At 49.8% G+C, this 26,313-nt stretch overlaps 1 protein-coding gene across 1 annotated transcript in view; it reads left to right on the top strand.

Moving 5' to 3' along the window:
• Positions 1-22,776, top strand: part of zdhhc8b (zinc finger DHHC-type palmitoyltransferase 8b) — a 340,879-nt gene extending 318,103 nt beyond the window's left edge. The window contains exon 11 of the mRNA XM_059994651.1: positions 18,632-22,776. Within this exon, the coding sequence (XP_059850634.1) occupies positions 18,632-18,815 (184 nt within the window). The 3' untranslated portion in view covers positions 18,816-22,776. The remainder of the gene's footprint in view (positions 1-18,631) is intronic.
• The last annotated feature ends 3,537 nt before the right edge of the window (positions 22,777-26,313 follow it).

Genomic DNA, 26,313 nt, shown 5'->3' with positions numbered 1-26,313 from the left:
AGCACACAGTGAAAGCTCCATCGAACCCAGTCTCGCAGACACAGCACACAGAAAAAGCTCCGTCAAACCCAGCCTCGCATACACAGCACACAGTGAAAGCTCCGTCAAACCCGGCCTCGCATACACAGCACACAGTGAAAGCTCCATCAAACCCAGCCTCACAGACACAGCACACAGAGAAAGCTCCGTCGAACCCAGTCTCACAGACACAGCACACAGTGAAAGCTCCATCGAACCCAGTCTCGCATACACAGCACACAGTGAAAGCTCCATCAAACCCAGCATCACAGACACAGCACACAGTGAAAGCTCCATCAAACCCTGCCTCGCAGACACAGCACACAGTGAAAGCTCCGTCAAACCCAGTCTCGCAGACACAGCATACAGTGAAAGCTCCGTCAAACCCAGTCTCACAGACACAGCACACAGAGAAAGCTCCGTCAAACCCAGCCTCACAGACACAGCACACAGTGAAAGTTCCGACAAACCCAGCCTCGCATACACAGCACACAGAGAAAGCTCCGTCAAACCCAGCCTCGCAGACACAGCACACAGTGAAAGCTCCATCGAACCCAGCCTCGCAGACACAGCACACAGTGAAAGCTCCATCGAACCCAGTCTCGCAGACACAGCACTCAGTGAAAGCTCCGTCAAACCCAGCCTCGTATACACAGCACACAGTGAAAGCTCCATCAAACCCAGCCTCACAGACACAGCATACAGAGAAAGCTCCGTCGAACCCAGTCTCACAGACACAGCACACAGTGAAAGCTCCATCGAACCCAGTCTCGCAGACACAGCACACAGAGAAAGCTCCGTCAAACCCAGTCTCGCAGACACAGCACACAGTGAAAGCTCCGTCAAACCCAGCCTCGTATACACAGCACACAGTGAAAGCTCCATCGAACCCAGCCTCGCAGACACAGCACACAGTGAAAGCTCCATCGAACCCAGTCTCGCAGACACAGCACACAGTGAAAGCTCCGTCAAACCCAGCCTCGCAGACACAGCACACAGTGAAAGCTCCATCGAACCCAGTCTCGCAGACACAGCACACAGAAAAAGCTCCGTCAAACCCAGCCTCGCATACACAGCACACAGTGAAAGCTCCGTCAAACCCGGCCTCGCATACACAGCACACAGTGAAAGCTCCATCAAACCCAGCCTCACAGACACAGCACACAGAGAAAGCTCCGTCGAACCCAGTCTCACAGACACAGCACACAGTGAAAGCTCCATCGAACCCAGCCTCGCAGACACAGCACACAGTGAAAGCTCCATCGAACCCAGTCTCGCAGACACAGCACTCAGTGAAAGCTCCGTCAAACCCAGCCTCGTATACACAGCACACAGTGATAGCTCCATCAAACCCAGCCTCACAGACACAGCATACAGAGAAAGCTCCGTCGAACCCAGTCTCACAGACACAGCACACAGTGAAAGCTCCATCGAACCCAGCCTCGCAGACACAGCACACAGTGAAAGCTCCATCGAACCCAGTCTCGCAGACACAGCACACAGAAAAAGCTCCGTCAAACCCAGCCTCGCATACACAGCACACAGTGAAAGCTCCGTCAAACCCGGCCTCGCATACACAGCACACAGTGAAAGCTCCATCAAACCCAGCCTCACAGACACAGCACACAGAGAAAGCTCCGTCGAACCCAGTCTCACAGACACAGCACACAGTGAAAGCTCCATCGAACCCAGTCTCGCAGACACAGCACACAGTGAAAGCTCCGTCAAACCCAGCCTCGCAGACACAGCACACAGTGAAAGCTCCATCGAACCCACCCTCGCAGACACAGCACACAGTGAAAGCTCCATCGAACCCAGTCTCGCAGACCCAGCACACAGTGAAAGCTCCATCAACCCCAGCCTCGCAGACACAGCACACTGTGTAAGCTCCGTCAAACCCAGCCTTGCAGACACAGCACACAGTGAAAGCTCCGTCAAACCTATCCTCACATACACAGCACACAGTGAAAGCTCCGTCAAACCCAGCCTCACATACACAGCACACTGTGAAAGCTCCGACAAACCCAGCCTCGCAGACACAGCACACAGTGAAAGCTCCATCGAACCCAGCCTCACATACACAGCACACAGTGAAAGCTCCATCAAACCCAGCCTCACAGACACAGCACAGAGTGAAAGCTCCGTCAAACCCAGCGTCGCAGACACAGCACACAGAGAAAGCTCCGTGAAACCCAGCTTCACAGACACAGCACACAGTGAAAGCACCATCGAACCCAGTCTCACAGACACAGCACACAGTGAAAGCTCCATCGAACCCAGTCTCGCAGACACAGCACACAGTGAAAGCTCCGTCAAACCCAGCCTCGCAGACACAGCACACAGTGAAAGCTCCATCGAACCCAGCCTCGCATACACAGCACACAGTGAAAGCTCCATCAAACCCAGCCTCACAGACACAGCACACAGAGAAAGCTCCGTCGAACCCAGTCTCACAGACACAGCACACAGTGAAAGCTCCATCGAACCCAGTCTCGCAGACACAGCACACAGTGAAAGCTCCGTCAAACCCAGCCTCGCATACACAGCACACAGTGAAAGCTCCGTCAAACCCAGCCTCGCATACACAGCACACAGTGAAAGCTCCATCAAACCCAGCCTCACAGACACAGCACACAGAGAAAGCTCCGTCAAACCCAGCCTCGCATACACAGCACACAGTGAAAGCTCCATCAAATCCAGCCTCACAGACACAGCACACAGTGAAAGCTCCGTCAAACCCAGCGTCGCAGACACAGCACACAGAGAAAGCTCCGTCAAACCCAGCCTCACAGACACAGCACACAGAGAAAGCTCCATCAAACCCTGCCTCGCAGACACAGCACACAGTGAAAGCTCCGTCAAACCCAGTCTCGCAGACACAGCATACAGTGAAAGCTCCGTCAAACCCAGTCTCACAGACACAGCACACAGAGAAAGCTCCGTCAAACCCAGCCTCACAGACACAGCACACAGTGAAAGTTCCGACAAACCCAGCCTCGCATACACAGCACACAGAGAAAGCTCCGTCAAACCCAGCCTCGCAGACACAGCACACAGTGAAAGCTCCATCGAACCCAGCCTCGCAGACACAGCACACAGTGAAAGCTCCATCGAACCCAGTCTCGCAGACACAGCATACAGTGAAAGCTCCGTCAAACCCAGTCTCACAGACACAGCACACAGAGAAAGCTCCGTCAAACCCAGCCTCACAGACACAGCACACAGTGAAAGTTCCGACAAACCCAGCCTCGCATACACAGCACACAGAGAAAGCTCCGTCAAACCCAGTCTCGCAGACACAGCACACAGTGAAAGCTCCATCGAACCCAGTCTCGCAGACACAGCACTCAGTGAAAGCTCCGTCAAACCCAGCCTCGTATACACAGCACACAGTGAAAGCTCCATCAAACCCAGCCTCACAGACACAGCATACAGAGAAAGCTCCGTCGAACCCAGTCTCACAAACACAGCACACAGTGAAAGCTCCATCGAACCCAGTCTCGCAGACACAGCACACAGAGAAAGCTCCGTCAAACCCAGTCTCGCAGACACAGCACACAGTGAAAGCTCCGTCAAACCCAGCCTCGTATACACAGCACACAGTGAAAGCTCCATCGAACCCAGCCTCGCAGGCACAGCACACAGTGAAAGCTCCATCGAACCCAGTCTCGCTGACACAGCACACAGTGAAAGCTCCGTCAAACCTAGTCTCGCAGACACAGCACACAGTGAAAGCTCCATCGAACCCAGTCTCGCAGACACAGCACACAGTGAAAGCTCCGTCAAACCCAGCCTCGCATACACAGCACACAGTGAAAGCTCCGTCAAACCCAGCCTCGCATACACAGCACACAGTGAAAGCTCCATCAAACCCAGCCTCACAGACACAGCACACAGAGAAAGCTCCGTCAAACCCAGCCTCGCATACACAGCACACAGTGAAAGCTCCATCAAACCCAGCATCACAGACACAGCACACAGTGAAAGCTCCGTCAAACCCAGTCTCGCAGACACAGCATACAGTGAAAGCTCCGTCAAACCCAGTCTCACAGACACAGCACACAGAGAAAGCTCCGTCAAACCCAGCCTCACAGACACAGCACACAGTGAAAGTTCCGACAAACCCAGCCTCGCATACACAGCACACAGAGAAAGCTCCGTCAAACCCAGCCTCGCAGACACAGCACACAGTGAAAGCTCCATCGAACCCAGTCTCGCAGACACAGCACTCAGTGAAAGCTCCGTCAAACCCAGCCTCGTATACACAGCACACAGTGAAAGCTCCATCAAACCCAGCCTCACAGACACAGCATACAGAGAAATCTCCGTCGAACCCAGTCTCACAGACACAGCACACAGTGAAAGCTCCATCGAACCCAGTCTCGCAGACACAGCACACAGAGAAAGCTCCGTCAAACCCAGTCTCGCAGACACAGCACACAGTGAAAGCTCCGTCAAACCCAGCCTCGTATACACAGCACACAGTGAAAGCTCCATCGAACCCAGCCTCGCAGGCACAGCACACAGTGAAAGCTCCATCGAACCCAGTCTCGCTGACACAGCACACAGTGAAAGCTCCGTCAAACCCAGCCTCGCAGACACAGCACACAGTGAAAGCTCCATCGAACCCAGTCTCGCAGACACAGCACACAGAGAAAGCTCCGTCAAACCCAGCCTCGCATACACAGCACACAGTGAAAGCTCCGTCAAACCCGGCCACGCATACACAGCACACAGTGAAAGCTCCATCAAACCCAGCCTCACAGACACAGCACACAGAGAAAGCTCCGTCGAACCCAGCCTCACAGACACAGCACACAGAGAAAGCTCCGTCGAACCCAGTCTCACAGACACAGCACACAGTGAAAGCTCCATCGAACCTAGTCTCGCAGACACAGCACACAGTGAAAGCTCCATCGAACCCAGTCTCGCAGACACAGCACACAGTGAAAGCTCCGTCAAACCCAGCCTCGCATACACAGCACACAGTGAAAGCTCCGTCAAACCCAGCCTCGCATACACAGCACACAGTGAAAGCTCCATCAAACCCAGCCTCACAGACACAGCACACAGAGAAAGCTCCGTCAAACCCAGCCTCGCATACACAGCACACAGTGAAAGCTCCATCAAACCCAGCATCACAGACACAGCACACAGTGAAAGCTCCGTCAAACCCAGCGTCGCAGACACAACACACAGAGAAAGCTCCGTCAAACCCAGCCTCACAGACACAGCACACAGAGAAAGCTCCATCAAACCCTGCCTCGCAGACACAGCACACAGTGAAAGCTCCGTCAAACCCAGTCTCGCAGACACAGCATACAGTGAAAGCTCCGTCAAACCCAGTCTCACAGACACAGCACACAGAGAAAGCTCCGTCAAACCCAGCCTCACAGACACAGCACACAGTGAAAGTTCCGACAAACCCAGCCTCGCATACACAGCACACAGAGAAAGCTCCGTCAAACCCAGCCTCGCAGACACAGCACACAGTGAAAGCTCCATCGAACCCAGCCTCGCAGACACAGCACACAGTGAAAGCTCCATCGAACCCAGTCTCGCAGACACAGCACTCAGTGAAAGCTCCGTCAAACCCAGCCTCGTATACACAGCACACAGTGAAAGCTCCATCAAACCCAGCCTCACAGACACAGCATACAGAGAAAGCTCCGTCGAACCCAGTCTCACAGACACAGCACACAGTGAAAGTTCCGACAAACCCAGCCTCGCATACACAGCACACAGAGAAAGCTCCGTCAAACCCAGCCTCGCAGACACAGCACACAGTGAAAGCTCCATCGAACCCAGTCTCGCAGACACAGCACTCAGTGAAAGCTCCGTCAAACCCAGCCTCACAGACACAGCACACAGAGAAAGCTCCGTCGAACCCAGTCTCACAGACACAGCACACAGTGAAAGCTCCATCGAACCTAGTCTCGCAGACACAGCACACATTGAAAGCTCCATCGAACCCAGTCTCGCAGACACAGCACACAGTGAAAGCTCCGTCAAACCCAGCCTCGCATACACAGCACACAGTGAAAGCTCCGTCAAACCCAGCCTCGCATACACAGCACACAGTGAAAGCTCCATCAAACCCAGCCTCACAGACACAGCATACAGAGAAAGCTCCGTCGAACCCAGTCTCACAGACACAGCACACAGTGAAAGCTCCATCGAACCCAGTCTCGCAGACACAGCACACAGAGAAAGCTCCGTCAAACCCAGTCTCGCAGACACAGCACACAGTGAAAGCTCCGTCAAACCCAGCCTCGTATACACAGCACACAGTGAAAGCTCCATCGAACCCAGCCTCGCAGACACAGCACACAGTGAAAGCTCCATCGAACCCAGTCTCGCTGACACAGCACACAGTGAAAGCTCCGTCAAACCCAGCCTCGCAGACACAGCACACAGTGAAAGCTCCATCGAACCCAGTCTCGCAGACACAGCACACAGAGAAAGCTCCGTCAAACCCAGCCTCGCATACACAGCACACAGTGAAAGCTCCGTCAAACCCGGCCTCGCATACACAGCACACAGTGAAAGCTCCATCAAACCCAGCCTCACAGACACAGCACACAGAGAAAGCTCCGTCGAACCCAGCCTCACAGACACAGCACACAGAGAAAGCTCCGTCGAACCCAGTCTCACAGACACAGCACACAGTGAAAGCTCCATCGAACCTAGTCTCGCAGACACAGCACACAGTGAAAGCTCCATCGAATCCAGTCTCGCAGACACAGCACACAGAGAAAGCTCCGTCAAACCCAGTCTCGCAGACACAGCACACAGTGAAAGCTCCGTCAAACCCAGCCTCGCATACACAGCACACAGTGAAAGCTCCATCAAACCCAGCCTCACAGACACAGCACACAGAGAAAGCTCCGTCAAACCCAGCCTCGCATACACAGCACACAGTGAAAGCTCCATCAAACCCAGCATCACAGACACAGCACACAGTGAAAGCTCCGTGAAACCCAGCGTCGCAGACACAGCACACAGAGAAATCTCCGTCAAACCCAGCCTCACAGACACAGCACACAGAGAAAGCTCCATCAAACCCTGCCTCGCAGACACAGCACACAGTGAAAGCTCCGTCAAACCCAGTCTCGCAGACACAGCATACAGTGAAAGCTCCGTCAAACCCGGTCTCACAGACACAGCACACAGAGAAAGCTCCGTCAAACCCAGCCTCACAGACACAGCACACAGTGAAAGTTCCGACAAACCCAGCCTCGCATACACAGCACACAGAGAAAGCTCCGTCAAACCCAGCCTCGCAGACACAGCACACAGTGAAAGCTCCATCGAACCCAGCCTCGCAGACACAGCACACAGTGAAAGCTCCATCGAACCCAGTCTCGCAGACACAGCACTCGGTGAAAGCTCCGTCAAACCCAGCCTCGCATACACAGCACACAGTGAAAGCTCCGTCAAACCCGGCCTCGCATACACAGCACACAGTGAAAGCTCCATCAAACCCAGCCTCACAGACACAGCACACAGAGAAAGCTCCGTCGAACCCAGTCTCACAGACACAGCACACAGTGAAAGCTCCATCGAACCCAGTCTCGCAGACACAGCACACAGTGAAAGCTCCGTCAAACCCAGCCTCGCAGACACAGCACACAGTGAAAGCTCCATCGAACCCAGCCTCGCAGACACAGCACACAGTGAAAGCTCCATCGAACCCAGTCTCGCAGACCCAGCACACAGTGAAAGCTCCATCAACCCCAGCCTCGCAGACACAGCACACTGTGTAAGCTCCGTCAAACCCAGCCTTGCAGACACAGCACACAGTGAAAGTTCCGTCAAACCTATACTCACATACACAGCACACCGTGAAAGCTCCGTCAAACCCAGCCTCACATACACAGCACACTGTGAAAGCTCCGACAAACCCAGCCTCGCAGACACAGCACACAGTGAAAGCTCCATCGAACCCAGCCTCACATACACAGCACACAGTGAAAGCTCCATCAAACCCAGCCTCACAGACACAGCACAGAGTGAAAGCTCCGTCAAACCCAGCGTCGCAGACACAGCACACAGAGAAAGCTCCGTGAAACCCAGCTTCACAGACACAGCACACAGTGAAAGCACCGTCGAACCCAGTCTCACAGACACAGCACACAGTGAAAGCTCCATCGAACCCAGTCTCGCAGACACAGCACACAGTGAAAGCTCCGTCAAACCCAGCCTCGCAGACACAGCACACAGTGAAAGCTCCATCGAACCCAGCCTCGCATACACAGCACACAGTGAAAGCTCCATCAAACCCAGCCTCACAGACACAGCACACAGAGAAAGCTCCGTCGAACCCAGTCTCAGAGACACAGCACACAGTGAAAGCTCCATCGAACCCAGTCTCGCAGACACAGCACACAGTGAAAGCTCCGTCAAACCCAGCCTCGCATACACAGCACACAGTGAAAGCTCCGTCAAACCCAGCCTCGCATACACAGCACACAGTGAAAGCTCCATCAAACCCAGCCTCACAGACACAGCACACAGAGAAAGCTCCGTCAAACCCAGCCTCGCATACACAGCACACAGTGAAAGCTCCATCAAATCCAGCCTCACAGACACAGCACACAGTGAAAGCTCCGTCAAACCCAGCGTCGCAGACACAGCACACAGAGAAAGCTCCGTCAAACCCAGCCTCACAGACACAGCACACAGAGAAAGCTCCATCAAACCCTGCCTCGCAGACACAGCACACAGTGAAAGCTCCGTCAAACCCAGTCTCGCAGACACAGCATACAGTGAAAGCTCCGTCAAACCCAGTCTCACAGACACAGCACACAGAGAAAGCTCCGTCAAACCCAGCCTCACAGACACAGCACACAGTGAAAGTTCCGACAAACCCAGCCTCGCATACACAGCACACAGAGAAAGCTCCGTCAAACCCAGCCTCGCAGACACAGCACACAGTGAAAGCTCCATCGAACCCAGCCTCGCAGACACAGCACACAGTGAAAGCTCCATCGAACCCAGTCTCGCAGACACAGCACTCAGTGAAAGCTCCGTCAAACCCAGCCTCGTATACACAGCACACAGTGAAAGCTCCATCAAACCCAGCCTCACAGACACAGCATACAGAGAAAGCTCCGTCGAACCCAGTCTCACAGACACAGCACACAGTGAAAGCTCCATCGAACCCAGTCTCGCAGACACAGCACACAGAGAAAGCTCCGTCAAACCCAGTCTCGCAGACACAGCACACAGTGAAAGCTCCGTCAAACCCAGCCTCGTATACACAGCACACAGTGAAAGCTCCATCGAACCCAGCCTCGCAGACACAGCACACAGTGAAAGCTCCATCGAACCCAGTCTCGCAGACACAGCACACAGTGAAAGCTCCGTCAAACCCAGCCTCGCAGACACAGCACACAGTGAAAGCTCCATCGAACCCAGTCTCGCAGACACAGCACACAGAGAAAGCTCCGTCAAACCCAGCCTCGCATACACAGCACACAGTGAAAGCTCCGTCAAACCCGGCCTCGCATACACAGCACACAGTGAAAGCTCCATCAAACCCAGCCTCACAGACACAGCACACAGAGAAAGCTCCGTCGAACCCAGTCTCACAGACACAGCACACAGTGAAAGCTCCATCGAACCCAGTCTCGCAGACACAGCACACAGTGAAAGCTCCGTCAAACCCAGCCTCGCATACACAGCACACAGTGAAAGCTCCGTCAAACCCAGCCTCGCATACACAACACACAGTGAAAGCTCCATCAAACCCAGCCTCACAGAGACAGCACACAGAGAAAGCTCCGTCAAACCCAGCCTCGCATACACAGCACACAGTGAAAGCTCCATCAAACCCAGCCTCACAGACACAGCACACAGTGAAAGCTCCGTCAAACCCAGCGTCGCAGACACAGCACACAGTGAAAGTTCCGACAAACCCAGCCTCGCATACACAGCACACAGAGAAAGCTCCGTCAAACCCAGCCTCGCAGACACAGCACACAGTGAAAGCTCCATCGAACCCAGCCTCGCAGACACAGCACACAGTGAAAGCTCCATCGAACCCAGTCTCGCAGACACAGCACTCAGTGAAAGCTCTGTCAAACCCAGCCTCGCAGACACAGCATACAGTGAAAGCTCCGTCAAACCCAGTCTCGCAGACACAGCACACAGTGAAAGCTCCGTCAAACCCAGCCTCTCAGACACAGCACACAGTGAAAGCTCCGTCAAACCCAGCCTCACAGACACAGCACACAGTGAAAGCTCCATCAAACCCAGCCTCACAGACACAGCACACAATGAAAGCTCCGTCAAACCCAGCCTCGCATACACAGCACACAGTGAAAGCTCCATCAAACTCAGCCTCGCATACACAGCACACAGTGAAAGCTTCATCAAACCCAGCCTCACAGACACAGCACACAGTGAAAGCTCCGTCAAACCCAGCGTCGCAGACACAGCACACAGAGAAAGCTCCGTCAAACCCAGCCTCACAGACACAGCACACAGAGAAAGCTCCATCAAACCCAGCCTCGCAGACACAGCACACAGTGAAAGCTCCGTCAAACCCAGCGTCGCAGACACAGCACATAGTGAAAGCTCCGTCAAACCCAGCCTCGCAGACACAGCATACAGTGAAAGCTCCGTCAAACCCAGTCTCACAGACACAGCACACAGAGAAAGCTCCGTCAAACCCAGCCTCACAGACACAGCACACAGTGAAAGCTCCGACAAACCCAGCCTCGCATACACAGCACACAGAGAAAGCTCCGTCAAACCCAGCCTCGCAGACACAGCACACAGTGAAAGCTCCATCGAACCCAGCCTCGCAGACACAGCACACAGTGAAAGCTCCATCGAACCCAGTCTCGCAGACACAGCACTCAGTGAAAGCTCCGTCAAACCCAGCCTCGCAGACACAGCATACAGTGAAAGCTCCGTCAAACCCAGTCTCGCAGACACAGAACACAGTGAAAGCTCCGACAAACCCAGCCTCGCAGACACAGCACACAGTGAAAGCTCCATCGAACCCAGCCTCACAGACACAGCACACAGAGAAAGCTCCGTCAAACACAGCCTCGCAGACACAGCACACAGTGAAAGCTCCATCAAACCCAGTCTCGCAGACACAGCACACTGTGAAAGCTCCGTCAAACCCAGCCTCGCAGACACAGCACACAGTGAAAGCTCCGTCAAACCTAGCCTCACATACACAGCACACAGTGAAAGCTCCATCAAACCCAGCCTCACAGACACAGCACACAGAGAAAGCTCCGTCGAACCCAGTCTCACAGACACAGCACACAGTGAAAGCACCATCGAACCCAGTCTCACAGACACAGCACACAGTGAAAGCTCCGTCAAACCCAGCCTCGCATACACAGCACACAGTGAAAGCTCCGTCAAACCCAGCCACGCATACACAGCACACAGTGAAAGCTCCATCGAACCCAGTCTCGCAGACACAGCACACAGTGAAATCTCCGTCAAACCCAGCCTCGCATACACAGCACACAGTGAAAGCTCCGTCAAACCCAGCCTCGCATACACAGCACACAGTGAAAGCTCCATCAAACCCAGCCTCGCAGACACAGCACACATTGAAAGCTCCATCAAACCCAGCCTCGCAGACACAGCACACAGTGAAAGCTCCATCAAACCCAGCCTCGCAGACACAGCACACGGTGAAAGCTCCTTCAAACCCAGCCTCGCATACACAGCACACAGAGAAAGCTCCGACAAACCCAGCCTCGCATTCACAGCACACAGAGAAAGCTCCATCAAACCCAGCCTCGCATACACAGCACACAGAGAAAGCTCCGTCAAACCCAGCCTCACAGACACAGCACACAGAGAAAGCTCCGTCAAACCCAGCCTCACAGACACAGCACACAGTGAAAGCTCCGACAAACCCAGCCTCGGATACACAGCACACAGAGAAAGCTCCGTTAAACCCAGCTTCGCAGACACAGCACACAGTGAAAGCTCCATCGAACCCAGCCTCGCAGACACAGCACACAGTGAAAGCTCCATCGAGCCCAGTCTCGCAGACACAGCACTCAGTGAAAGCTCCGTCAAACCCAGCCTCGCAGACACAGCATACAGTGAAAGTTCCGTCAAACCCAGTCTCGCAGACACAGCACACAGTGAAAGCTCCGTCAAACCCAGCCTCGCAGACACAGCACACAGTGAAAGCTCCATCGAACCCAGCCTCGCATACACAGCAGACAGTGAAAGCTCCGTCAAACCCAGCCTCGCATACACAGCACACAGTGAAAGCTCCATCAAACCCAGCCTCACAGACACAGCACATTGAGAAAGCTCCGTCAAACACAGCCTCGCAGACACAGCACACAGTGAAAGCTCCGTCAAACCCAGCCTCACAGACACAGCACACAGTGAAAGCTCCGTCAAACCCAGCCTCACAGACACAGCACACAGTGAAAGCTCCATCAAACCCAGCCTCACAGACACAGCACACAATGAAAGCTCCGTCAAACCCAGCCTCGCATACACAGCACACAGTGAAAGCTCCATCAAACTCAGCCTCGCATACACAGCACGCAGTGAAAGCTCCATCAAACCCAGCCTCACAGACACAGCACACAGTGAAAGCTCCGTCAAACCCAGCGTCGCAGACACAGCACACAGAGAAAGCTCCGTCAAACCCAGCCTCACAGACACAGCACACAGAGAAAGCTCCATCAAACCCAGCCTCGCATACACAGCACACAGTGAAAGCTCCGTCAACCCCAGCCTCGCAGACACAGCATACAGTGAAAGCTCCGTCAAACCCAGTCTCACAGACACAGCACACAGAGAAAGCTCCGTCAAACCCAGCCTCACAGACACAGCACACAGTGAAAGCTCCGACAAACCCAGCCTCGCATACACAGCACACAGAGAAAGCTCCGTCAAACCCAGCCTCGCAGACACAGCACACAGTGAAAGCTCCATCGAACCCAGCCTCGCAGACACAGCACACAGTGAAAGCTCCGTCAAACCCAGCCTCGCAGACACAGCATACAGAGAAAGCTCCGTCAAACCCAGTCTCGCAGACACAGCACACAGTGAAAGCTCCATCAAACCCAGCCTCGTATACACAGCACACAGTGAAAGCTCCATCGAACCCAGCCTCGCAGACACAGCACACAGTGAAAGCTCCATCGAACCCAGTCTCGCAGACACAGCACACAGTGAAAGCTCCGTCAAACCCAGCCTCGCAGACACAGCACACAGTGAAAGCTCCATCGAACCCAGTCTCGCAGACACAGCGCACAGAGAAAGCTCCGTCAAACCCAGCCTCGCATACACAGCACACAGTGAAAGCTCCGTCAAACCCAGCCTCGCATACACAGCACACAGTGAAAGCTCCATCAAACCCAGCCTCACAGACACAGCACACAGAGAATGCTCCGTCGAACCCAGTCTCACAGACACAGCACACAGTGAAAGCTCCATCGAACCCAGTCTCGCAGACACAGCACACAGAGAAAGCTCCGTCAAACCCAGCCTCGCATACACAGCACACAGTGAAAGCTCCATCAAACCCAGCCTCACAGACACAGCACACAGTGAAAGCTCCATCGAACCTAGCCTCGCAGACACAGCACACAGTGAAAGCTCCATCGAACCCAGTCTCGCAGACACAGCACGCAGTGAAAGCTCCGTCAAACCCAGCCTCGCAGACACAGCACACAGTGAAAGCTCCATCGAACCCAGTCTCGCAGACACCGCACACAGAGAAAGCTCCGTCAAACCCAGCCTCGCATACACAGCACACAGTGAAAGCTCCGTCAAACCCAGCCTCGCATACACAGCACACAGTGAAAGCTCCATCAAACCCAGCCTCACAGACACAGCACACAGAGAAAGCTCCGTCGAACCCAGTCTCACAGACACAGCACACAGTGAAAGCTCCATCGAACCCAGTCTCACAGACACAGCACACAGTGAAAGCTCCATCGAACCCAGTCTCGCAGACACAGCACACAGTGAAAGCTCCATCAAACCCAGCCTCGCAAACACAGCACACAGTGAAAGCTCCGTCAAACCCAGCCTCGCATACACAGCACACAGTGGAAGCTCCATCAAACCCAGCCTCACAGACACAGCACATTGAGAAAGCTCCGTCAAACACAGCCTCGCAGACACAGCACACAGTGAAAGCTCCGTCAAACCCAGCCTCACAGACACAGCACACAATGAAGGCTCCATCAAACCCAGCCTCACAGACACAGCACACAGTGAAAGCTCCGTCAAACCCAGCCTCAGAGACACAGCACACAATGAAGGCTCCATCAAACCCAGCCTCACATACACAGCACACAGTGAAAGCTCCGTCAAACCCAGCCTCACAGACACAGCACACAGTGAAAGCTCCATCAAACCCAGTCTCGCAGACACAGCACTCAGTGAAAGCTCCGTCAAACCCAGCCTCGCATACACAGCACACAGTGAAAGCTCCGTCAAACCCAGCCTCGCATACACAGCACACAGTGAAATCTCCATCAAACTCAGCCTCGCATACACAGCACACAGTGAAAGCTCCGTCAAACCCAGCGTCGCAGACACAGCACACAGAGAAAGCTCCGTCAAACCCAGCCTCACAGACACAGCACACAGAGAAAGCTCCATCAAACCCAGCCTCGCAGACACAGCATACAGTGAAAGCGCCCCAACCGTAGTGGACTCCAAGTCTGTTGAACCTCCACGCCTCCGACCATCCCCTCTGGCACAGCTTCTCCGAGCACCATCCTCTGCCAAGCGTATTAAGACGCCCCTGCCAACGGCAACATGACCCCGGGGGCTGGGGGCCTGTTCTTCTCAGCAGAGTCCCAGACATCACAGCAGCAGCAGCAAAGAAAACCGCCTTCCTGGAGATTTCCGATGTTCCTTCGTGCTCCCACGTCTGTTTTTCATCAGATTAGGATTGCGCACGGCACCCCGCTTAACAAATAACAGTTATCAGCTCTGGAGTGGCCGCTGCAAGCTTCGTCACACCGCCATCTTGGCTGGTCTCATATACATCGGGTAAAAATCTATGTTATTTCTCCATCTGAATGTGCAATTTATAATAAATAGTATGTAAACAGGACAGTCAATAAAACATAGAAATACAGTTGTGTCATCAGTCTGATGGCCTGGTGGAAGAAGCTGTCCCGGAGCCTGTTGGTCTTGGCTTTTATGCTGTGGTACTGTTTCCCGGATGGTAGCAGCTGGAACAGTTTGTGGTTGGGGTGACTCAGGTCCCCAATGATCTTTCAGACACTTTTTACACACCTATCTTTGTAAATGTCCAGAATAGTGGGAAGTTCACATCTACAGATGCGCTGGGCTGTCCTCACCACTTTCTGCAGAGTCCTGCGATTGAGTGAAGTACAGTTCCAATACCAGGCAGTGATGCAGCCAGTCAGGACCCTCTCAATTGTGCCCCTGTAGAAAGTTCTTAGAGTTTGGGGGCCCATACCAACCTTCTTCAACCATCTGTGGTGAAAGAGGTGCTGATGTGCCTTTTTCACCACACAGTCAGTATGTACAGACCACGTGAGATCCTTGGAGATGTTTATGCTAAGGAACTTAAAGCTGTTCCCCCTCTCATCCCCAGATCCACTGATGTCAATAGGGGTTAGCTTGTCTCCATTCCTCCTGTAATCCCCAACCAGCTCCTTTGTTTTTGCGAGTTTGAGGGAGATGTTGTTTTCTTGACACTCTGTGTCAGAGTGATGACTTATTCTCTGAAGGCTGCCTCATTATTATTTGAGATTAGGCCAATCATTGTCGTGTCATCAGCGAATTTAACTAGCATTTTGGAGCTGTGGGTGGTGACACAGTCATGGCTGTACAGAGAGTAAAGGAGAGGGCTTAGTACACAGCCCTGAGGGGCACTTGTGTTGGCGATCAAAGGGTTGGAGGTGATGGAGCCCACTCTTACCATCTGCTGGCGATCTGAGAAGAAGTCCGGGATCCAGCTGCACAAGGCAGGGTGAAGGCCGAGGTCTCTGAGCTTCTTGTTGAGCCTGGAGGGAATTATGGTGTTAAATGCTGAACTGTAGTCCAAGAACAGCATTCTCACATAAGCATCCTTCTCCTGATGTGTAAGGACGGTGTGTAGAGCTGTGGCTATTTGTGTTATCTGTCGATTGGTTGTGATGGTAGGCGAATTGTAGGGGGTCCAGTGTGGGTGGTAGCATGCTGCAGGTGGAATAGGAGCAGGAGTAGGCCATCTGGTCCATCGAGCCTGCTCCACCATTCAATAAGATCATGGCTGATCTGGCCATGGACTCATTTCCGCCTACCTGCCTTTCCCCCTTAATCCTTAGTTCCCCTACTATGCAAAAATCTTTCCAAATCTGTCTTAAATATATTCACTGAGGTAGCCTCCACTGCTTCATTGGGCAGAGAATTCCACAGATTCACCACTCTCTGGGAAAAGCAGTTCCTCCTTACCTCTGTCCTAAATCTACTCCCCCAAACCTTAACACTATGTCCCCTGGTTCTAGACTCACCTACCAGTGGAAGCGACTTCCCTGCCTCTATTTTATCTATCCCTTTCATAATCTTAAATGTTTCTATAAGATCTCCTCTCATTCTTCTGAATTCCAGCAAGTAGAGTCCCAGGTGACTCTCCTCATAAACTAACCCCCTCATCTCTGGAATCAACCTGGTGAACCTCCTCTGCACCACCTCCAAAACCAGTATAAGCTTCCTCAAGTAAAGAGACCAGAACTGTACGCAGTACTCCAGGTGCAGCCTCACCTGTATCCTGCACAGTTGCAGCATAAACTCCCTGTTCTTAAATTTCATCCCTCTAGCAATGAAGGCCAACATTCAATTTGCCTTCTTGATAGCCTGCTGCACCTGCAGATCAACCTTTGTTGATTCCTGCACAGGCACTCCCAAGTCCCTCAGCACTGCTTTTTTACCATTTTTTACCATTTAAATAATAATCTGCTCTTTCATTTTTCCTTCCAAAGTGGATGACCTTGCATGCACCAACATTTTACTCCATCTGCCTGACCCTTGCCCACTCACTTAACCTTCTCCCTCCCTTCCCCTTCCCTTTGCCATTCTCCCTTCTCTCTCCCTTCCCCTTCCCTTCACCATCCTGCCCCTCCCTTCTCCTTCCCTTCCCCTTCCCACTTTCTTCTCCTGACCTTGCCATAGTTCCCGATTAGACCTGTGGGTAGCCTGCCCTGGGACTGGAGGCCTACCTGTATGTATATTTGAGATAGTGGGTGAGAGGGTGGGAAAGGGGCTTGTTTAGCTGTTGTTGTTGTTTGTGCTGTTCTGCTGAACGTTGTAGACTGCTATGTTTGTATCAGAATGTGTGGTGACACTTGCGGACAACCTCCAGTACATCCTTGAGTGTGTTGGTTGTTAATGCAAATGACGCAGTTCACTGTATGTTTTGAAATACATGTGATAAAGAAATCTGAGTCTCCCCTGTGGCCCCTAGCCCTTGTAATCTTGTTCCTGTTGAAGAATTAGTGCTATTGTGTAAAGTACTAGAAAATGTAGGTGATTGTGTGTTCATAGGGAGCTTGGCTGCAGAGTTGACAGTATTAATTGACTTTTGTTTGTTATAAAGTCGTAGAAATATACAGCACCAAAACAGGCACTTTGACCCATTTAGCCTGTGCTGAACCATTTACTCTGCCTACTCCCATATAGTTGGCCTAAGTAGCACCTGAGGAACAGGGCGTGAGGTTTACTGTGTGGGGAGGAGATGTCACTGTTTGTGTTTGGGTTATGGTGTGTTGGCAGGAAAGGTGGCGAGTTATTTACTAGTCATGAGGACATGACTTTTATTTGGTGGGGGGGAGAGCGTAAAGGGGGTTTCTTCTTTTTTCTTTGTTACTGTGTATGTAATCAAAAGGGCTTCTTTGTTTTGTTAACTAGCAGGATTGCTTCTTTGTTGCGAGAGAGTGCTGGGAGAATTGTATTCCTTTGTAAACCAAATGGAGATTAATGTTCTTTCTTCAGAGTCTGTAAGCTTTTGTTGACGGGCTTTGAGAGAGAGGACGCAATGCTGTAAGCTGGGCGAGGATCGGACCCCAAGCGGGGGTCCGAGGCCAGGAGGTACTCCGAGGAGGGGGGATGAAGCTAGATGTGCTTGGTTGACCACTCGGAGGGTCCTGAGCTGCGAGTCGAGGAGTTCGGAGGGGATCGAATGGTAGCCAGAAGACTTCAGTAATTGAGCTCCAATGGTTGTGCACGAAGTGGTTTGGACTTTGATAAGTTTGGCGCCTTTTCTTTATTTTTTCTCTTCATATATACTGTATCGTTATTAATCACTTAGTTATAGTAACCTTTATAAATTGTACTCATTTAATCGCTTATGGTGTACTGTCTGTTTCTGGGTGAGGCGGGGACATCACACAGCATCCACACCAGCTGATTACCCAGTTTGGTGGGGTCGAAGGCTGCTCCCCCTAGGCGAGAACGAACTGAGCGAGCCTGAGGCGACCCAGGGGGTTACACTGGGGTCTGTGGGAGGAGCCACAGGAGCATTCAGCCGGGGGGCGTGTCCAGACAGGTATATGTAGTTCACCACACCTCCCCACCCCCCGCACCCGGGAATACATGTGGATTGAACAAATGCACCAATTTCCTTTTTTCTATTTTACAGTGACGAGGTTCAAATGAAGACCGCTCACAACAAAGTCAATGGACAGACAAAGCGTTTATCCAGGATGGATAGCCGGCTAAGCTCAGCTTCTATTTCCCATGGTGCTACAGTCAGTCCCACCAGACAGTCGAACGTCAAAAAGGTGTCGGGTGTGGGCGGGACCACTTACGAGATCTCAGTGTGAACAGCCATCAGCCACGGCAGCTGGAAAGTGGGACACACTGTGAAGACTGTCACAGCAGCTCTGTGTGTTCTTGTCCAACCAGCTGCAGCCTTATTTCTTCAGAGGTAGTAAAATCAAATCAAAAAAAAAAGTGGTTTCAATCCAGGGGCTGGCCCACCACAAACTCTTTTGCTTTTTATTTTTTTTGCTCTTCTGCACTGTCAAGTGACATTTTAGCATCTTGTAAAAGAGGTATGGTTTTTATTGAAACCACTATTGTGTACTTGCCTATCCATGGGAATCTTGTGTAAAAGTTTGTGCAGTGTTGGATTAGTATTAACCTGGACCTCTGCAATGATTTTCTGGTGAAGTTTGTCTGCCCTGCCATTCAAACTTTGACAAATACAGTTTGACGAATGAGGAATACCTTTTATTTTGTGTTAATGGATGTTGGCACAAATGTGAGGCTCAAAGCTTGCCAATTCCTTTCCTTCTGTGGAAGGAAATGAAGCTCATGCATCAGCCAAAAGATCTTTTAAAACTCTCATCTCAAATATGAGACAACATGACATTAGACAACTCTGTGTGTGTGTGTATGTGTGCGCACGCGCGCGTGTGTGTGTGTGTGTGTGTGTATGTGTATGTGTGTGTGTGTGTGTGCGCTTGAGTGTCTAGTAGGGCTTGTATATAAGTCCAAATGGGAGTGTATTCCTTCAGGGCACAAGACTCTCAAAGCTTTAAGGATAAGATTCTTTAATAATCGTATGACTTGTCAGTAATCAAAAGTTGACATTGATGGTCTTATAGATACCTACGAGAAGAGTGAGCACAGCTTCTGGGATAAAGATGAAAGAACGTTATCTGCTTTTCTCGTGTACGTAAGTCTGGTGAACCCATCTGTCGATGGGTTAGGGTATCAGAAATCAGGTCATCTCTGCACTGCCACTAACAGTTGAACATGGGGCTCGTGTACCTGTGATTCACCAACATGGCAAATTTTTTGATTGTTGCCATGGTTTTAATGCGCCAGTGAGGTGAGCCAACTTCACCAAACAGGCAGACAGAAGTCCAATTAGCCACGTATCCATCCCTGCGTCTTGTGACGATGTCGATGCCAGACTGAGAACAAGGTTTCTTCTTCTCCCTGCTTGTCCGGGATTGGCTGGAGGTAGGTCACACCAATAAGGAAGGAACCAATTAAATCCAGTGTCACTTATTTCCTATGCAATGTCTTGCATATTATTTCTTGGTTGCCAGCAAGTAACTCAAATGTATGTTTGCCGGGCATTTTTATGCTGAAGAGACACGTTGTGACATTAACCACTTAAGTGGACCTTGGTTTACCAATGCCAAAGGAAGATGGTGAGCTGTACTTGCACCAACTTGCGGGTATTACGATTTTCTGCTTTTAATCCAGATTAGTTTGATATATTTGATCCTTTTAACTTAATTACTAAAGCAGGTCTGAGATTGAACAATCAAAGGGTTTTTTGTGTGGAATAAAATTGTAATTGTGTCAGATTTTATTATTTTAGGTAAAATGCAGCCATTTTGTATTCTAGTATTATTTAATTCAGTTAGGAAGCTCTGCAGTAGCCATTAGGCTGAGTTTCCAAGATCCCTAAACTCAATATTAACAATCTGTTCCCAGTTATCTTGAAGAAGGGGCTAAAGATTGATAAAAGGGCTTGAGGCTAACATGGTCACCTCCTGGGCATGTTCGACATCCAAGCCTACTTTAAGAATGTGAGCACACAGATCTACATTGCCAGACCACTACTGAGGGAGGGTGGCATTGTTGGAAGTACCAACAACTATTAACCCAGCACTGGTGGATGTAAAAGGTCGTGTGGGATTATTTTGACCTGGACCAGGGAAAATAGTGCGCTGGGGGTACAGTCAATATGCACCTCTCACTCAACATTACTTCTTGAACCAGTCAGCGTGCCATGGAGTCATAGAAAAGTGCAGCGTAGAAACAGGCCCTTCGACCCATCTAGCCAATGCCGAACCATTTAAACTGCCTACTCCCACTGACCCGCACTGGAACCATAGCCCTTCATATCCCTGAATTCCACATACCTACCTAAACTTCTCTTAAACATCAAAATTGAGCTGGCATGCACCAATTGTGCTTGTGGTTCATTCCACACTCTAATTACCCTCTGAAGAAGCTTCCCCTCATGTTCCCCTTAAACTTTTCACCTTTCAACCATGACCTCTAGTTGTAAAGAAGTTTGCATTTGAGTCATTTCTAAACCATTTCGAAGTGTTTTTGGACATCACATGAAAAGCAATATAGAAATTATTGTCTGAATTCAAAATTAACATTTAGCTAATAACGCTTCTTGTTAGGGACCCTAGAGACCCAAGCATCCACTCCACAATAGTTCATTTAGATCAGGGAATGTATTGAGTACACAACCTGAAATTCTTACTCTTCACAAACATCCATAAAAACAGAAAACCTCAAAGAATGAATGACAGTAAAAGTTCAAACCCAAACCCTCTCCCCCTCCCATGCACAAGTAGCAGCAAAGCATCAGCCCTCCCTCACAATCCCATTTTCCTAGTTCTTCATCGCAAAGCAAAATAGGGATTTATTTTATAATATTTTGATGGGGTCAGCTACAGTCCATAAATTCAAGTCTTAGTTTATCCTCCAGTTCCATCTCACTGATTTCTGGTTTTTATTGTGTAACCGTTGCTCCTGTGGTTCTGTCTCTGGCTCCACCTAATCTTAGTTCACCTCTGTAATTTTGGATAGGAATGGGGATGACCCTTTAGTCCCTGGGGCCTGTTTCATGGTTCATTGGATGATCTAACTCAACTGACCCATATCCCTTGACCTGACGATAATCATTCTCTGTAGAAGGGAGTACCGTATTGCTGCCACACACATTTCCTATTTTCGTTTGCAAAAGACGCATCTTAATTTTGTACCCCCACCAATGAAAGTAGCTTCTACCAGATCTGCACTTTGCAGTACATAGAAAACTCATGAAATCCCATTTCTAAATTCTAGCAAATTTCATTTAATACTGCTATTGTAATCTCTCTTCATTATTAAACTCTAGGTTTAGATATTGTTCTGATAGATTTGTGCCACACTTCATCCAAGGCTAATTTCTTTCCATACTTACTTACTTACTGCCAGTTATGCTGTGGCGTTTTGGGCAGCAATGAAGATTCTCCATCTCTGTACAGAAGGATTGCTGTGTCCATAACAATTTTTTTGGACCGGTCAGGGTTGTAAGCTCTGAGCTGAACCCCTGAACCTGGAGGACCAGTGGACCAATCTGAGTCTGGCCTCTACCCTTTGACCTGTTTGGCATGGGTGACCCTACCAAGAGCCGAGCCATAAAGCCCTGACTCCAGCCAACATAGCTCTCCAAGTCGTTGAGGCACGCAAGCCTCCAAACCCAATGACAAGGGTGTGGTCCTCTTGGAGGTTTTTTCCAAAGTTGTGCCCATAATCACTCTAAATGCAATTAACTGCACATTATATAGCTGTAGCCAAATTCATGTATTCTTTTTCCCAGATACAAAGACTAAATAGAACATAGAACAGTACAGCACAGGACAGGCCATTCAGCCCATGAATCTGTGCCAACTTTGATGCCAATTTATACTAAATGTCGTCTTGTTTATCATCCATTTCCCATCATTCCTTTCATGTTTATTTTATTTCGGGATACAGCACAGTAACAGATCTTTCTGACCCAATGAACCCAGTTACAGCCGTGTGACCAATTAACCTACAAACACGTATCTCTGTGCAATGTGGGAGGAAACCCACGCAGTCCTGGGGAGAACATGCAAACTGCTTACATACAGCATTGGGAGTTGAGACTGTGTTACTGCTGCTGTAATAGTGTTATGTTAATTATTGTTGTGTCTGTCTAAAAGCCTCTTAAATTCCACCAAATTGCATGCTTCCACTAACATCCCTGGCAATCCATTCCAATCACCTACCACTCTCTGTAAATAGAAACTTGCCCCTCACATCACCTTTAAATCCAGCTCCCTCACCCCCACACCCTCTAACTTCAAGAGCATGTCCTCTGGTGTTTGACATTTGTACCCTGGGAACAGATTTTGACTATCTACCCTATCTATACCTCTCATGATTTAAAAAAAATAGCTCTGTAACAGGGATTTCCAACCTTATTTATGCCATGGACCAATACCATTATGAAGGGGTCTGTGGACCCCAGGTTGTGAACTCCTGCTCTATAAGGTCTCCCATCAGCCTCTGATGCTCCAAGAAGAACCCAAGGTTGTCCAAACTGTCCGAAACCTCATACTCTCTGATTTAAGCAAGACCTCATAACCTTTGTCAGACAACATTCTGAAGGAACTAAGTCCCAGCTACTGGGGTCAAATTTGGCCATCCCCTTGACACATGGAATTTCTGTTTGGGGAGTTTGTTAACCTGTACGGCATGGCGGCAGTTTTGGCTGAATGTGACCATTGCCCACGTGAATCTTAGGACAGGGTCCCACAGCAGGGACTGATTTGGGTGGATGTGCCGGCTGAGGGGTGGCTTTTTCCGGCAGACTGCTTGTGCTTTGGCTGCCAAATCGGAACATTGCCCAAATTACTTTCAGCAAGTCAGACAAAATCTGTGGAAATGAATAAACAGTCAATGTTTCAGGCTGAGACCTTTCTTCAGGACTGGAAAGGAACTGGGAAGATACCAAGATGGCACAGTAGCGTAGTGGTTAGCAGAACATTTTACAGTACCAGTGACCTCGGTTCAATTCCTGTGTCTATAAAAGTTTGTACGTTCTCCACGTGACTGCACAAGTTTTCTCCGCATGCTCTGGTTTCCTTCCACAGTTCAAAAACGTACTGGTGGTCGGTTAATTGAGCATTGTAAATTGACCTGTAATTAGACTAGGATTAAATCAGGGCTTCAAAGGGCCAGAAGGACCTATTGCATGCTGAATCTCAAGAAATAAATTAAAAGATGAAAATGTGGGGAGGGAGGAGGACAAGCTAGAAGGTGATGGGTGAAGCCAGGTGGGTGGGGGTGGGGAGAGTGAAGTAAGAAGCCATGAGACCCAAAATGTCAACTGATTATTCATTTCCATAGACGCTGCCTGACCTGACTTCCCTCCAGCATTCTGTGTGTGTTATTCTGGATTTCCCAAAGCATCTCCTGTGTTTAAACAGTTTCAGAATAAAATCAGAATCTGCTTTATTATCACTTTTGTGCCATGAAGTCTGTTGTTTTGCAGCAGCAGCACACTGCAATGCATAAAAATAACTGCAAGTTAGAATAAGTATTTTTAAATAAGTACAGTAGTACGGAAAAAGAGAGGAAGGGGTGAGGTAGTGTTCACCTATTAGCTTTACTGCATCTTTTCCACAATCCTTCCTATTGTTGGCTTCTGATTGACTTCAGAAAGGGTAAGACAAGTGGACACATCATTCCTCATCGAGGGATCAGTAGTGGAAAGAGCGAGCAATTTCAAGTTCCTGGGTGTCAACATCTCTGAGAATCTAACCTAGTCCCAACATATTGATGTAGTTACAAAGAATGCACAACAGCATCTGTGTTTCATTTGGAGTTTGAAGAGATATGCTATATCATCAAAGACACTCACGTCTTTCTACTGATGTACTGTGGAGAGCATTCTAACTGGCTGCATCACCGTCTGGTATGGAGGGGCACTGCACAGGATTGAAATAAGCTGCAGAGAGTTAGAAAACTTAGCTCCATCATGAACATGCACTTACCGACTCAGGAACAGCTTTTATACACACACACTGTAATTCGTATTTTTTTAAGATTATGTTTTACAATGTACCGCTGCCACAGGGACAACATACACTGGTGATATTAAACCTGATTCTGATTCTGATAATAGTGCTGCACATGTATTCCAAGTGTAGTCTATTCCAAGTTTAGCTGCAAAGCAATTTCCTTAATGTTCTGTTCACCACTGTTCATATTTTAGAAGTTTAATCTCTGCAGTGTTTGGCCTTTGTTTCAGAGTACACTGTTCATTTAGACAGGGCTCTATTTTGCCCTTTTTTCTGGGTTCAGAGTAATAGATCTGTCTTTGTAAGGTTCATCTTGAAGGCAGAGATTAATGACAGAATTGGGTTGACGTTCTCTGATCTTGGCGATTTACTGCAAACGTTTTGTCTCCATGTGAGGAGACGTTGTCAGTGCGCTGTTGATTCAGCAGTACACTGCACACTAACAACGTCTCTTTGCATGGTGACGAAACGTTTACAAATAAATTGCCAAGATCAAAGAACAACTCAGCCCAACCATCAACCACCTACACGTCTTACAAATTATTTCCAACGGCAGTATTGTTAGCAGTCTGGAGGAACAGAGGGACCTTGGAGTCCACATCCCTCAAAGTTGCTGCACAAGTTGATGGGGCAGTTCAGAAGGCATGCAATGTGTTGGCCTTCATTCGTGGGGGTAATGAGTTCAAAAGCTGTGAGATAATGTGGCAATTCCATGAAACTCTGGTTAGACCATGCTTGGAGTACTGTGTTCAGTTCCGGTCATCTCATTGTTGGAGGGATGTGGAAGCTTTAGAGAAAGTGCAGAGGAGATTCACCAGAATGATTACTGCATTAGAGAGCATTTCTTATAAGGAAAGGTTGAGTGAGCTAGGGCTTTTCTCTTTGGAGAGAAGGAGGATGAGACGTGGCTTGATTGAAGTGTACAAGATGATAAAAGACATAGATTGAGTGGCCAGCCAGAGACATTTTCCCAGGGTAGGAATGGTTAATGTAAGGGGGCATAATATAAGTGGTGGGTTTCATGCACAGAGAGTTGTAGGCCCAAAAAGTTCTGTATTTCTTTCCTCAGATGCTGCCTGACCTGCATTTTGTGCGTGTTACTGTAGACATTGGACTCCCTTCACAAAGTAACTACATCATGTTACAAGATCTAATGCTATCATTTGAACATTGCAGCTCAGTTGAAAGTATTGCCATTGTTCTGCTTCGTCTGTAAAGCTTGCTATTTTACATCCCGGAACAGTGGCTTATGCAAAATCTCCTCAAACCTGAGTACCAGTCCTCATGAAAACCTCACTTAGACAGGTTTATAAGAGGTGCCTTGTTATTGAAATGGTCCATCTAAATGGGTAGCATGGTGATGTAGTGGTTAACACAACGCTATACAGTACCAGCCCCTAGGGTCCAATCCTCCCCTCTGGCTGTAAGGTGTTTGTGCGTTCTCCCTGTGACTGCGAGGGTTTCTTCCAGGTGCTTCAATTTCCTCCCACAGTCCAAAGACGTACTGGTTGATAGAATAATTGGTTACTATACATTGTCCTGTGAATGAGATCAGGTTAAGTCAGGGGATTGCTAGGTGGCATGGCTCAAAGAGCCGGAAGGACATATTTTGTACTGGAACTCAATCAATAGATCGATAGACAGAAAGAAAAGAAATTGTCCAACAAGTTGTTAGGCTACAGTCAGTCTTACAAGCAGATCAGTTCATATTGAGCTGATGTTATGACCAAATTTCTATGAAACACTT

This window comes from Hypanus sabinus, chromosome 18 (assembly GCF_030144855.1).
Source record: "Hypanus sabinus isolate sHypSab1 chromosome 18, sHypSab1.hap1, whole genome shotgun sequence".
Taxonomy (NCBI): Eukaryota; Metazoa; Chordata; class Chondrichthyes; order Myliobatiformes; family Dasyatidae; genus Hypanus; species Hypanus sabinus.
This window is presented reverse-complemented; position numbering and strand designations above follow the sequence as displayed.